Source organism: Lutra lutra, chromosome 7 (genome assembly GCF_902655055.1).
Source record: "Lutra lutra chromosome 7, mLutLut1.2, whole genome shotgun sequence".
NCBI lineage: Eukaryota > Metazoa > Chordata > Mammalia > Carnivora > Mustelidae > Lutra > Lutra lutra.
In genome coordinates, this window is record NC_062284.1 from 113,781,283 (window position 1) to 113,797,524 (window position 16,242).

Sequence of the window (16,242 nt, forward strand, 5' to 3'; positions counted from 1 at the left end):
AGGGAGAAGAGAGAATTAGTGATAAAGAAGACCAAATGATGGAGAATGAAGTTGAGCAAAAGAGAGACAAACAACTACTGGACCACAAGGGGAGAATTTGAGAGATAAGTGATACCATAAGATGAAACAATATTAGAATAAGTGGGATCCCAGAAGAAGAAAGAGGGGGCAGAAGGTATATTGGAGCAAATTATAGCAGAGAACTTCCTAATGTGACAAATGGAACAAGCATCAAAATCGAGCAGGCATAGAGAACACCCCTCAAAAATGAATAAAAATAGGTCCACACCCCCTCAACAAGTAGTAAAACTTACAAGTCTCAGTGACAAAGAGAAAATCCTAAAAGCAGCTCAGGACAAGAGGTCTGTAACATACAACGGTAGAAATATTACATTGGCAGCAGACCTATTCACAGAGACCTGGCAGGCCAGAAAGGACTGGCATGATATACTCAGAGCATTAAATGAGAAAAATATGCAGCCAAGAATACTATATCCAGCTAGACTGTCACTGAAAATAGAAGCTTCCAGGACAAACAAAAACTAGAAAAATTTGCAAACACCAAATCAGCCCTACAGGAAATATTGAAAGGGGTCCTCGAAGCAAAGAGAGAGCCTAAAAGTAACAGACCAAAAAGGAGCAGAGACAATATACAGTAACAGTCACCTTACAGGCAATACAATGGCACTAAATTCTTATCTTTCAATAGTTACCCTGAGTGTAAATGGGCTAAGTGCCCCAATCAAAAGACACAGGGTATCAGAATGGATAAAAAAACAAAACCCATCAATATGCTGTCTATAAGAAACTCATTTTAGACCCAAAGACACCTCCAGATTTAAAGTGAGGGGGTGGAAAACAATTTACCATGCTAATGGACATCAAAAGAAAGCTGGGGTGTCAATCCTTACATCAGATCAATTAGATTTTAAGCCAAAGACTATAATAAGAGATGAGGAAGGACACTATATCATACTTAAAGGGTCTGTCCAACAAGAAGATCTAACAATTTTAAATATCTACGCCCCTAACGTGGGAGCAGCCAACTATATAAACCAATTAATAACAAAATCAAAGAAACACATCGAAAAGAATACAATAGTAGGGGACTTTAACAGTCCCCTCACTGAAATGGACAGATCATCTAAGCAAAAGATCAACAAGGAAATAAAGGCCTTAAAGGACACACTGGACCAAATGGACATCACAGATATATTCAGAACATTCCATCCCAAAGCAACAGAATACACATTCTTCTCTAGTGCACATGGAACATTCTCCAGAATAGATCATGTCCTGGGTCACAAATCAGGTCTCAACCCGTATCAAAAGATTGGGATCATTCCCTGCATATTTTCAGACCACAATGCTCTGAAGCTAGAACTCAATCACAAGAGGAAATCTGGAAAGAACCCAAATACATGGAGACTAAAGAACATCCTTCTAAAGAATGAATGGGTCAACCAGGAAATTAAAGAAGAATTGAAAAAATTCATGGAAACAAATAATAATGAAAACACAACGGTTCAAAATCTGTGGGACAAAGCAAAGGCAGTCTTGAGAGGAAAATATATAGCAATACAAGCCTTTCTCAAGAAACAAGAAAGGTCTCAAATACACAACCTAACCCTACACCTAAAGGAGCTGGACAAAGAACAGCAAAGAAAGCCTAAACCCAGCAGAAGAGAAATAATAAAGATCAGAGTAGAAATCAATGAAATAGACCCAAAGAACAACAGAACAAATTAACAAAACTAGGAGCTGGTTCCTTGAAAAAATTAAAAAGATTGATAAACCCCTGCCCAGTCTTACCAAAAGGAAAGAGAAAGGACCAAAATAAATAAAATCATGAAAGATTTACAAAGAAATACAATTATAAGAACATATTATGAACAACTATACACCAGCGAATTTGACAAACTGGAAGAAATGGATGCCTTCCTAGAGACATATAAACTACCAAAACTGAACCAGGAAGAAACAGAAGAAATGAACAGACCCATAACCAGTAAGGAGATTGACTCGGTCATCAAAAATCTCCCAACAAACAGGAGCCCAGGACCAGACAGCTTCCCTGGGGAATACTACCAAACATTTAAAGAAAAATTAATATCTATTCTCCTGAAACTGCTCCAAAAAAATAGAAATAGAAGGAAAACTTCCAAACTTATGAGGCCAGCATTACCTTGATCCCAAAACCAAAGACCCTATCAAAAAGGAGAATTACAGACCAATATCCTTGATGAATATGGATGCAAAAATTCTCACCAAAATACTAACCAATAGGATCTAACAGTACATTCAAAGGATTATTCACCACGAATATTATTCACCTAGTGGGATTTATTCTGGGGCTGCAAGGTTGGTTCAACATCCACAAATCAATCAATGTGATACAATACATTAATAAATGAAAGAACAAGAACCATAGGATCCTCTCATGGATGCTGAAAAAACATTTGACTAAGTACAGCATCCTTTCTTGATCAAAACTCTTCACAGTATAGGGACAGAAGGTACATACCTCAGTATCATAAAAGCCATCTATGAAAACCCCACAGCGGATATCATTCTCAATGGGGAAAAACAGAGCTTTTCCCCTAAGGTCAGGAACACAGCAGGGCTGTCCACTATCACCACTGCTATTCAACATAGTACCAGAAGTCCTAGCCTCAGCAATCAGACAACAAAAAGAAAGAAAAGGCATCCAACTCAGCAAAGAAGTAGTCAAATTCTCACTCTTTGCAGGTGATATGATACTTTATGTGGAAAACCCAAGACTCCGTTCCAAAACTGCCAGAACTCATTCAGGAATTCAGTGAAGTTTCAGGATATAAAATCAATGCACAGGAATCAGTTGTATTCCATACACCAATAGCAAGACAGAAGAAAGAGAAATTAAAGAGTCAATCCCATTTACAATTGCACCCAAAACCATAAGACACCTAGGAATAAACCTAACCAGAGGCAGACTCTGTACTCAGAAATCTATAAAGCACTCATGAAAGAAATTGAGGAAGACATAATGGAAAAACGTTCCATGCTCATGGATTCGAAGAACAAATATTGTGAAAATGTCTATGCTACCTAAAGCAATCTACACATTTAATGCAACCCCTATCAAAATACCATCCATTTTTTTCAAAGAAATGGAACAAATAATCCTAAAATTTATATGGAACCAGAAAAGACCCCAAATAGTCAGAGGAATGTGGAAAAAGAAAGCCAAAGTTGGTGGCATCACAGTTTCAGACCTCAAGCTCTAATACAAAGCTGTCATCATCAAGAGAGAATGGTACCAGCACTAAAAGAAACACATAGATCAGTGCAACAGAGTAGAGAGCCCAGAAATGGACCCTCAACTCAACAAGATTAGTTGACCTGGTCAACTAATATTCGACAAAGCAGGAAAGAATGTCTAATGGAAAAAAGACAGTCTCTTCAACAAATGGTGCTGGGAAAATTGGCCAGCCACATGCAGAAGAATATAACTGGACCATTCCCTTACACCACACACAAAAACAGACTCCAAATGGATGAAAGACTTCAATGTGAGACAGGAATCTATCAAAATCCTTGAGGAGAACATAGGCAGCAGTAACCTCTTCCACCTCAGCCACAGTAACTTATTCCTAGAAACATCGCCAAAGGCAAGGGAAGCAAGGGTAAAAATGAACTATTGGGACTTCATCAAGATCAAAAGCTTTTGCACAGCAAAGGAACCAGTCAACAAAACCAAAAGCAACTGGCAGAATGGGAGAAGATATCTGCAAATAACATAATAAGGGCTAGCATCCAAAATCTATAAAGAACTTCTCAAACTCAACAACCAAAGAACAAATAATCCAACCAAGAAATGAGCAGAAGACATGAAGAGACATTTCTGCAAAGACATTCGATGGCCAACAGACACATGAAAAAAGCTCAACATCACTCGGCATCAGCGAAATACAAATCAAAACCACAATGAGATACCACCTCACAACAGTCAGAATGGCTAAAATTAGCCAATCAGGAAATGACAGATGTTGGCGAGGATGCAGAGAAAGGGGAACCCTCCTACACTGTTGGTAGGAATACAACTGGTGCAGCCACTCTGGAAAACAGTATGGAGGTTCCTCAAAAAGTTGAAAATAGAGCCTATGACCCAGCAATCACACAACTGGGTATCTATCCTAAAGATACAAATGTAGTGATCCGAAGGGACACGTGCACACAAATGTTTATAGCAGCATTATCCACAACAGTCAAACTATGGAAAGAACCTAGATGCCCATCAACAGATGAATGGATAGAGAAGATGTGGTATATATATATAGTGTATGTATGTGTGTGTGTGTGTGTGTATACACACACACACACACACACACATACACAATGGAATACTATGCAGCCATCAAAAAAAAACCCCCCAGAATCTTGCCATTTGCAATGATGTGGATGGAAATAGAGGGTATTATGCTGAGCAAAATAAGTCAATTAGAGAAAGACAATTATCATTCCATCTCCCTGATATGAGGAATTTGAGAGGCAGGGCAGAGGGTTGTCGGAGGAAGGGAGGGGGAAAAATGAAACAAGATGGGACCAGGGAGGGAGACAAGCCATAAGAGACTCTTCATCTCAGGAAACTGAGGGTTGCAGGAGGAGTGGGGAGAGGATGGGGTGGCTGGGTTGTGGACATTGGGGAGGGTATGTGCTATTGTGAATGCTGTGAATTGTGTAAGACTGAGGATTCAGAGACCTATACCCCTGAAGTGAATAATACATTGTGTAATTTTAAAAAAATTGTACTGGATGTGAGGACTTGGCCCCAGCGAATTAGGACACTAAGCCACCCAGAGGAGGTATTCCAAGTCAATTTCCAATGAACTAGACCCTTACCGGATGGGAAGTCTTATAGCAATCACAGAAGTAGTCCCTCTTCCCCCAGTAGGTCTCAGACCTCCCAACAATACCGGCACCCCAGAGCTGCACAGGTGTTGCTGCTTAGGTGTTCATATGCAGAGATCTGTCCTCCTATGGGCATAGCTTTAAAAAGTTGAATTGCTCGTTAGTCTTGGAGACCATCCTTTGAGGGAGCCACCTGGTGATAGAATCTTTAATGTGTTTCCTATTAGTCCAGTCATCCTTCCAGTTAGACCTGCAGCAGTGATATGGCAGGTGGGAAAACCACAATATATCCCAGGCCTCTGCCCACTCTTGGAGGTCATGACCGGTAAAACATGACCCCTGATCACTACAGGAGTCGGCGTTTGTACACACTCTCCAGTTCTGTTAATCTGTTCCACCTGCAACCTAATTAGCTCTTTTACAGGCAAAGGTTTGTACAAGTCCTGTGCAAGGGTCCACACTGATCAGTGCATATCTGTCCCTTTCAATACTGGCAAAGGACCTATGTAATCTATCTGCCAGCAAGAAACAGGGCTTGTAGTCTGCCCAACATACCCCAGCGTATGGTACAATGGCCATCAACTGAGGTGGCAATGGGGACAGTCCTTGTCAGCAGCTTGTGGACTCAAATATTTTAAAGGCAAACAATCTTTTTACTATTTGCCAAGTAGTTCTGGGACATCAGTTGTTGTCCCAGTTTACAATGGACCTACAATGAACCCACTCTGCTACATCAGACAGGGTCAGCATTTCCTCCAGAACTTGTGCCTGGGTGGAGCATCTGCCTCATCAGTGCCTGGTTGTGTGGTTGGGGAGTGAGCAGGGAAACAGGCCTTACTTGGACAGCTGCATCAGGCTTAGGGCACACTTCCCAAATACCTTCCCCCACAGTTCTACTCCTCACAGAGGTCTATTTAATATACCCCAAGCTTCTTTGTGCCATCAAAGCATCCATGCTCTCAACCCTTACAACACTGCCCAGTTGTCAGTAGCCAAATCAGCCAAATCAATGAGCACTGGCTCATATGTCAACACAATCCATACCACTCTCAATTCTGCCCACTGACTACTTTGTTTAGTTCTTTCTTCAAAGTATATCAGAATCCAGCCAGATGGCAGAGGAATGCCATACAGGCAGGTTTCCCCTGCAACTGCCACTAGTATACTATGCATCCACCAAAGGGGAGGCTTCCCTTTCCTCTTGGGGCAGGGGGGGCCAATAATGTCAGCAACTTCTGGAAGTTGGGCTGGGTTGGGTTGGGCTGACTTAAGTGATCGGCCCTTGAAATGAGTGTAGCTCATGAGACAGCAGGTTGGTATTAAAAGCACTCCTGCACTGCAGGTAAGCATGTTATTTCTGTAAGGTGCTTACCTGAACACAGGCACACTTAGATTTGCTGAACAAGTCCTTAATTCATTCTCCCACTGGCAGAGAGGTTCATACCATCATAGGCAAATCAGCACTCAGTCCCTCTGCTGAAGCTCAAGATATATAGCTAATAGTTTTCTTCAATGGGACTACACCTGGTTTCTGTTCTCCTCCAAAAATGAGACCAGAATCCTAACGAGATCCATTTCCCATTTCGTCAATCTCACAAGTCCCAGCCAAACCCTTCTAGATATGAATTTACATCTAATTCACAACTTCCATCTGGCATTAATACTCCCAAGGTCTGTACTTATTTTACTGCCTTTTTTGCCCCAAAGACTGCCTCTTATTGGGAAACCTCAGTCAGTTAAGCATCGGCCTTTGACTCAGATTGTGATCTCAGGGTCCTGGGATGGAGCCCCGTGACCTCAGGCTTGCTGCTCAGTAGGGAGTCTCCTTCTCCGTCTCTCTCTGCTCTTCCTCTTCTCCCCATTCGAGCGCGTGTGCTCTCTCTAATAAATTAAATCTTTAAAAAAAGATAGCTTCTTATTGGTTTGCACCCCAATCCCGTCAGCTTACCCTCCTAACTAAGGCATTTAAAAGGTCTTAATATCTGCTCTATTGCCAGAAAGGGAACAGAAAGTCTCCAGTAACCCAATAAACCAAAAGCCTGTAATTCCTCTACAGTTTTAGAGATTGGGAAGGCTTGCATTTTACCAATGACCGTCTCTGGCATCACTTGTCTTACTTGACCAGATGATGCCCAGGAACTTTACCAATTAACCCAGCCCTTAGATTCCTGTCTGTATTTACCTCTCAGAGACTTTACACCTGAAATGTGTATGACATTTCAGTTCCTACACTTTTGAGACCTGAGACCCAATGAGACAGGGAGGGTAAATCACAGTTGAACATCACACCTACATAATGATAAAGCACCGTCATCTCTGACAATACCCATTTTTCCAAATCTCTGCCAACCAAGCTGTGACAAACTGTGGGACTACTAAGGTACCCTTGGAAAGTCCATTGTCTCCTGTTCCACAGGAAAGGAAATTAATCTTAGAATTCATGTCCTAATGAATAGTGGAAAGGCATTAGACAAATCTGGTACATAAGTCTTAACGGATGCCATGATTTTTTCTAACAATAAGGCTATATTAGGCACCACAAGAACATGGACAGACGGGAGTAATTTTACTGAGTTCCCTATAATCTACTGTTATTTGCCAGGTCCCATTAGATTTCACTATAGGCCAAACCAACTACTGAATGGGCACTGAGCAAGCCTGATGACCTCCGCCTTTTCTAATTCTTCAATGGTGGCAGTAACCTCATCATCCTCCCCTAGTAGCTCATACTGTTTTATGTTTATGACTCTTCAGAAACTGGCAGCCCTACAGGTTCTCATTCTGCATGACCCACAACGGGTTTCACTACTCAACCTGAATCCACCTGTGGAGCTGTGCCCAAGATACTCAAGTGAGGGAAAGCCACACTAGAAAACAATGGGGAAGAAGCCTGCCAATCTGTAGGTACAGACTAGTTTGTAGGACCTTGATGATTTGTCCCACATAAACATTAACAGTCTTTATTTCTCCCCAGAATTTCCAGGGTTTCCAAAAGTGTGCATTCAGCTCCAGTGTCTATTAGTACAGTCTGTTAATGCAAGAGCAATAAATGGGTAATTCCACATGAGGCCTCTAGTTCCGCCCCCTACTGTTGCCTAACCCCTAGTCTCTAGAGGTATAGGGTATACACCGCTGAAATTCCTGTTAGCAGAGGAGCTCCGGGGAAACACCTGGTTTTCTCAAGCTTCCATAATGCTTAGCAAGACCAAACTGGGTTGTCTGTATTTTCTTCCAGGATCCTGTATAAAATTAGGACTTGCCATTATTGTTCGAGAGACCTTGATGGGCCCCTTTTCTGCCATTTTATCATTGGGAGGATCCTTTGCTTTTCCCATTTTTCAACCTATTTCCCCTAAGACAGATTCTTTTGGTCTCACTTAAGTCAACCACCATAATAGCTACCTTAGCAATGGGCCAATTAACCACAGGGGCAAGGACAGATATTAAGTCCCACACCATGCCCCTGGAGCTGACTATAATATAAGGTCTTCCATACCAGAGGAAAGCAATTTTTTGTCTAGATCACTAAAATGCTAAGTGTAAATGGCAGGTTTCACTCCCAGTTCACACAGAATTTCTAGTAGTTCTCCATGGAGATCAAGGAACAGGCCCCTTTTAGGCCAAGTTATCTTAATTCTAGAATTTATCCAATCAAGTTAACCAAGTGCCTAAGATTCTGTCCCAAGACTGTGGCACGTACTTGTTGCAAGGCAGGCTGAGCGCTGACTGGGGCCATTTTGGACATCCCAAACCTCCAACAAATACCCTCTTCCCCAGCATCCCACCACTGCAACACCCAAGCTGCCACCGCCACCCTGCACCCCCATCGGCCACTCTGCCTAAAGTGGCTGGCCTACTCCACTAAGTCTGGGGCAGAGTACTCACTCCCTCACTGTCGTTTCCTGACTGGTGGAATTTTTCCTCCCTCATCCTCAAGCAAGCAAGCGGCCTGGAGCTGTGTTCCAACCAGACTACGTGCCTTTAAATCCCCCTCCTCCTCTACCACCACCACCTCCTCATCAGTCACTACCCCAGGGATCCCACGCCTCTGGGTCCCTACTCTCCTGAGACACCACAGTTCTCCCTTCAGTACTCCCTTCAGCACTCACCCTTCTCCAGCCTCCCAAGGCCCTAATTCCCAAGGGACCCTCCTGCTGTTGGATTCTTCCAGACACAACATCCCAAGGGGAGCAACAGGCGGCTCACACACACCCCTTCCTAAGCCAAAGCACTCATCCCTGCTGCTCCGATTCCCACCGTACTCCTGACTCCCCTCCACCATACTTCCCCATGCAGACCACGGGCCCAGCCATGCAGCAACTGCTGGTCAGTGGCTACCCCCCTCCTCTCAGACAGACCTTCTAACAGCCCCTGGGGCGCCCCCCCACCTCCACACTCACAAGCCTGGCCCTGCCAGCTCAGGCTTCCCCCCAACTCCCACCACTCACTTTACCATCTCCAGCTGGCTTGCCAGTGCTTAGAAGGTGGAGGAGGGACAGTCAAGTATCCTCCGGACTCAGAAGGCACCCTGAGACCAAAAAAAACTTCGAGCCTGCGGGACCGTTTTTACCTTTCTACTCAGGATAACTCACCGACAGGGAGGGACAGGGAGGGACGGGGCGGACACACCACCCAAGTGGCTACTCTCCGCCAAGCAGGGCCCATAATCGCCTGCTTTCCCAGAGCGAGGGGGCCAGTGGGGTGGTCACAGGATAGTCAGCCTTCCTGCACGCTGGTCAGGGCCAACATCAACCTCCATGGAGCCCACAATACTCAGCCTGAAGGAAGGTCACAGTGTAGCCATGAACAAGATGGAGGGCCAACAATGGAGTCCATGTTATCAGAACTCTCACACATCCACGTAAGGATTGAAAAGTACCCTCCCCCACTAAACAGTAAAACATTCATCAACAGAAAAAGAGTTAAATTCCATTATCTGTTCGATGGAGTTCCATGCAGCTGTTATAAAGAAAGGCAGATCTATGTATTGATGTAGAAAGCGGTCCATACTCTGCCAGGGGAAACAGGCAGGAATTGAATTATATAATGCATAACAGCTGCTTGTTACTAAAAACATCCACGATGAAAGACAGACTATAAATCAAAGTGTCACAGAGAACTCCTCTGAGAAATGAGAAGGGAGTTGGGGAGGGAGAATTATCTTCATTTTTAAAATATATTTCCGTATTTGCCTTTCACTTACCTAAAAAGTACTGAATTAAAACACACTATGTGCCAGCACTGTTCTAGACACAGGAAATAAGTACTGAAAGGATTAAGTCCCTGCTTTCACGGAGCTAACACTCTCTAGTGGGGCCAACCACCAAACAAGGAGATATGCAGTAGTACCTGCTATGACAAAAATAAGGAAATGTGGGGTGTCTGAGTGCTGCAACTAGTCAGGCATCTGACTCTTGGTTTCACCTCAGGTCATGATCTCGCCCTTGTGAGATCGATCCCCACGTCTGGCTCTGCTAAGCATGGAATCTGCTTAAGATTCTCTTTCCCTCTTCCTCTGCCCCTGCTCTCTTAATCTCTCTCAAATACATGTATCTTTAAAAAATAATAATAATAAAGAAATTCAACAGAGGTAAATACATGGTCACTTCAGATTGGGTGAGCAGGGATGGCCTCTCTGAAGAGACCAGAATGACCAGAGGAGCAAATCTTAAGTCCTGGGAAAGAATATTTCAAGCAGAAGAAACAGCTAATGAAAAGTCCTGGAGGAAAATGGTAGGCTCCAAACGAGGTCAGAGATGCAGGCAGGGTCCAGATCAGATCAAGTGGGGCTTTGCTGGCAAGACTAAGGAGTCCATATTTTATATTAAATCATCTGAAACTTGTTACTGTCATAATGATATTTTTACTTTTGAAAGAAAAAAATTAAAATAAAAATTAAAATGCCAAGAGCCACACTGGATTTTCTTAGAGATCTCTAAAATAAATAACTGTTCTAAGCACAGTTCATTCTACCTCTATTATCTTCTTTAGGATCTGTCGAAATCGAAGAGTTAAGGCATCAGATTTTTTCTTCAGTAGGTTTCGACCTGTCTGTGCTCCTTTTAATCGAGCCTTCATGATGGTCTGTGCCCTATATAAACAAAATAAAAGATATTTATTCCCACGGTTTAAAAAACATATAAATACTTCCCCAATATAGTATTAAAATTATGTTTTCCTCTTTGATGTCATGATTTTAACAATATATAGCATCTGTGCTGAAAGTTATAATTGTTTCTCAATATCGCTGATTTCCATCCTCAATGTTCCAGAAATATTAGGTTCATTTATTTAAAATAGAAACATTCTTTAACAAATATCTGGGAAAAGTTATTTACTATATTCACAATAAAATTTATCAGGAGGCCTATTTTATGATGCCACCATAGCTAAAATATTTGATTTGCAAATTAAAATAACATCTCTGTTTCCATTACAGGTGTATTAAGTAAGCATTTTTTTAAAATCTGTCCACTAATAAGTATCAAAATTTGAAATGCACTTACCTTCAGGACCAACAATTCTATTGTGAAGAATTTATCCTACAGACTTACTCCCACATGTACACAAAAGTATATGCAAGGTTAAGGATGACTACTCCAGCCTTGTGTGTAATAGCAAAAGGGTGGAAACACACTAAATGTTCCATAAATCATGGGTCACCATAAAATGGAATGATAAACAGTCATTAGAAAAAGATTTAAAAAGAACATAAACTATATTATATTCTTTTACACATGCAAAGTAAGGGATAAATATGCTTATATTGATACAGAGATTACTTTTAGAAAAGATTCACAGACACTGGTAAAAGTTTCCTTTGGGAAATGGGACTAAATGGAAAAAATGGATTTACTTTCCACTATATTTATATTCTTAAGGACCTCTTATAACATATACCACAATGAATAATTACTTTTTCTATTAAAAGTGTGGCACTAAAGTGTTTTCATTTCATCAAAATCCTACCACCAATAATAATTTTACTACTTTGCAAATGACTCAAGGAACCAATGACACCCATTTCTGAAAAGTGACAAACTACAGAAGTCTTATCTCTTATTCCAGTCTTTTCCCAACAGAAACCCCAATATCAAAGCCAAGAAAGTAACTGCAGAAATTGACAATTTTGTTCTTGCTGCCATATGCCAGATAACATTTAATAATTTTAAAAAGTAGGTAAAAGATTTATTAATAGATTGTATAATGTAGATACTTAAGATGAATTGTATAAGGGGATATAATTTCATATGACTGGTGTTATAACCAACTGCAAAAATAGCATGTATTAATGGACCTTTGGGTAACTTCTTAGATTTTACTGAAATCTTCTACCAAAATGGAAAGGTTACTGAGACAATTCTATAGCTGGAAGAAACCTTAAACATGATCTTGAAAATGAAGCTTAAAAAAATGAAACATTTCCTCCCACTCTGGGGTGGGGGAAGGGGACAAATGAACCACATTTCTGACTCCAGTTCCTTGCCCACGGCTCAAACTGAGGCTCAAACCTAGGCCCACTGTATCCCAACCACCCGCCACACTGCCTGTTATACACAGCACCAGATGAACAGTTCTCAGTTTGAAAACTATCAGTAGCTGAATTTGCACTGACTGACCTCACTGGAGGTCTAACCAAGTGAAGCTGGTTCAGTTTCCAGCCTCAGCTGGAGCTATCCACCCCAATGTGTACATTTAACATATTATCTTGTTGACACCAATGACCAGAATTTGGAGCTCAAAGACTTGAATCAAATTTAAGTCAAATCCCAGTACTGCAGATTCAATATAGCAAAAAAGGTGAGCTGGTTGATAAAATTGAATTTATCGGAGCACCTGGGTGGCTCAGTGGGTTAAGCCTCTGCCTTCAGCTCAGTTCATGATCCCAGGGTCCTGGGATCAAGCCCCACATTGGGCTCCCTGCTCAACGGGGAGCCTGCTTCCCCCCGCCCCACCACGCCTGCCTCTCTGCCTACTTGTAATCTCTCTGTCAAATACATAGATAAAATCTTTTAAAAATAAATAAATAAATAAATAAAATTGAATTTACCAAGCTAATTTTAATTTCCTCTTAGCTAATAGCACCTCTGTGAAATAGACACATTTTAAATCTTGAGACCTGAAGAATGATTTACCCAAAGGCTTACAGCCAGTACATCATAGAACCTGGATTTGACAGACTCTTGTTGACTGCAAATCCCTCAAGCCTCTTTTGCTTTCAGTCTAAACTTTGTTTTGTTCTCTCTGCTGCATAAGGGGGAGACAGCCCCACCTCACAGGATAACACTGTAAGGTGGAACTGTCTGACACAGAAGTCACGAAAGTGTTTTCTAACCTAGCTCTTAAAGAAACAACTCCTTTCTAAGTTTTAGGGTTGCTAAGCATTAGGAAAAATGTTTGACCTTCAGCCAGAAGGATGACTTTGTTTTTGGCTGAATCAAAGACATCTGACTACATGACAAAATACCTGCTGCTAAGCCTCTTGGGGAAAATATTTACAGAACCACTAACTTCCTGCGCCTTATTTTCCTCTCAATCAGCAAGCTGAGTGCTCTCAAATAGCAATTTTCACTTTTACAAACCTATTAGTCTTCTTGTCTAAGCCCAAAAACGTCCATTTTCACTTCTTAGTCTCAAACCAAGAACAAAAAAATGTTAACATTCTGACTACTATTAAAAATAAACACAGCCAGACATTCAGGTGGTGAAAACAGATTTTGTGCAGTAACCAATGACAGTAGGAAGAAGAGCTGAGCCCCATTCTGACTTGTGCAGAAGTGGTTGGGCATTTTATTTTTTTTTTAAGATTTTATTTATTTGACGGAGAGAGAGAGAGAGAGAGAGTGTGTGTGTGTGTGTGTGTGTGTGTGTGTGCACAAGCACAAGAAGGCAGAGCGGCAGGCAGAGAGAGCCCACTGAACAGAGATTCCCCACGGAAGGCTTGATCCCAGGACCCTGGGATCATGACCTGAGCGGAAGGCAGACACTTAACCAAATGAGCAACCCTGGCGCCCCTGGTTGGGCATTTTAAAGGAACAGTAGGGAGAGAAGAAAGAGCGGACTCATAAAGAGTCACAGAAGTAAAAAATTTAAAAGGGCTGGTCACTGAAAATGACACTTGGCCAGCTGTGTCTGCTACCTGGCAATCATGGAAGTTAGGATTCCATCTTCCCAGAGACAGGGAAACATCCATCCTTCCCAATAACTACATTTCAAAGAAATGGCTTTCAGATCCTTGAGAGTGACACTTCTAAGTTGTAGAAGAGAGATATATATTTCAAAAGGAAAAGAAAGGATGCATAATTGTAAGCCATTTTTAGTGAATACCCTAAGAAAGGGAGGTCAGGAGCCTATCATCAGGTATTGGATAGAACAAATTCTCCTGGAAGCACCTGGCTTTCTCCACAGGTGTTCTCACAGGTGCCGGTGTCAATCAAAGAACACAGCCTTAAGCCATTCTAATTTGGTGGTCTTTCAATGCAGACATTTATTAGAATCAGGGTCGATTCTGGGAGTTCTGCAGATCTCCCTACCCCAGGGTAGCTTGATCCTCCTCTATTTTACAAAGGATGCCTTTCTCCACAGCTGACTTGCTTCCCACTTAATATAAACACCTACCAGAAAATCAATAGGTGAAGGTAAAAAATAAGCAAAAATAAATAAATAAAAAGCCCCCAAACCCTTTCATTTCATTAAGAGCTACAGCCAAACTTAAAGAGACAGAAAGCGAAGTCTTGGATTTGAAAATAATTCTTTTATTTCAGGCATTCTCAGATTTTTCAAGAAAAAAATCAGGACTAAGGAAAAAAACCAGAACACCTCCAATGAAGTAGGACTACAATCAAAAGATTTAAATGTCAAAGTCAAATCTGATTTTCTACTCCTCAATGGGGGGGGGAGTGGGGAGAGGAAGTAGAAAAGGAGGAGAGGCCAAATTACAATCTTAACTATGACACATTCTTAGGCAAATTTGAGAAAACTATAAAACCTTCTTTAAAAACTGGCCCAAACAGCGGCAACTGGATGGCTCAACCCATTAAGCACCTGCCTTCAGCTCAGGTCATGATCCCTGGGTCCTGAGATTTAGCCCAGCATAGGGCTCCCTGCTCAGCTGGGATCCCGCTTCTCCCTCTCCGTGCCACTTCCCCTACTTGTGCTCTCTGTGTCAGATAAATTAATAAAATCTTAATATTAAAAACTAGCCCAACACTTGGGGCGCTATGCTTTTTTTGTAGCCCTACTATGGATTAATTCTCAAGACACTCTCTCCTCCTGGAGACAGCTCACAATTCAGTGGGAAAGCTATGTAAACAAATATTCACTTTACAGTCTGGGTGGTATTAACAGAGGTCTGTCTGAACGAGGCACAATGGTGATGGAGCAAACGGAGTGCCTCGAAAACTCAGGGATATCTTCCCACTGCAGGTGACATTTCGTCGGATCATGGAAAATGAAAAGGGGCATCCAAGCTCAAATCTTACGACCACACTCGGGCAATTCGATTCAACCCCCAACTTGGCCTAGAAGCCTCTTCTATGTGCTTCTCACCACAGTAAACTTCCCTTCTCAAAATATTTATCAAACTCGCTGGTTGGTCCATCTCTCCATTAAAACGTGGCCTCTCTGAGGCAAAACTGGGGATGATTCATAGTTCTATAAACCCAGTGCCCAGCTCAATAAGGGAAAACGGGATGAAAGACTCAATTAATGAGTAAAGTCAGCGGACCTCCGTAAAAACCAGCAGGCCGAGCAGCATGTTCCTACGGATTGGGATCGCTCTGTCCAGTGTGCTTCCCTCAGAGGAATGGGTGGGGGCCATTAAAGAGCATCGCCCCAGACTCACGAAAAGGAACGGGGGAGAGCTCAAGATTCGCCCAGCAAACAAGAAACCTCGCTGCTGGTCCAGGGTATGCAGGGACTGCTGCTCGGGACAGGCGTTCAAGAAACTATGAACGCTACCCGACCCGTTCTTTTACTCACATGCGCGAGGGAAATATTTCAATTCGGTCTTTGCCCGACATTCTGACGATGACAGTAAGGCTCGAATCCCCGGCCGGGCAACCGTGGCTGCAAGAGTCTCAGCCACAGGGTCTTCCTCTATGGGAGTCAGCTGGTTGTGTCACCTGACCTCCTCGCGTTGCTAAGTGGCAGCTGGGATACCTATATACCATTCTTCACTTCCGCTTCCTGTTGGCACGTGGGGAGGGTGGGAGAGAACAAGACTGAGGCGATGCCCGGATGTTAAAGCTTCGGATCCCCTCAGCGAACCGCCCCTCACTTCCGCTTCTCCTTCTAGCCCCTCCCCCTCCAGCTCCCAGGAGGCTGCGCAAGACTTTGCACGCGCGGGGTGAA

General features: G+C 42.5%; 1 protein-coding gene across 1 annotated transcript in view; it reads right to left on the minus strand.

The window, feature by feature from the left end:
- The window catches only part of ATP6V1D (ATPase H+ transporting V1 subunit D), a 29,295-nt gene extending 13,220 nt beyond the window's left edge, over window positions 1-16,075 (minus strand). The window contains exons 1-2 of the mRNA XM_047738429.1: window positions 15,871-16,075; window positions 10,864-10,981 (exon numbers count right to left, since the gene is read on the minus strand). Coding sequence (XP_047594385.1) covers window positions 10,864-10,981; window positions 15,871-15,911 — 159 coding nt within the window. The 5' untranslated portion in view covers window positions 15,912-16,075. The remainder of the gene's footprint in view (window positions 1-10,863; window positions 10,982-15,870) is intronic.
- Between the last annotated feature and the right edge of the window lie 167 nt (window positions 16,076-16,242).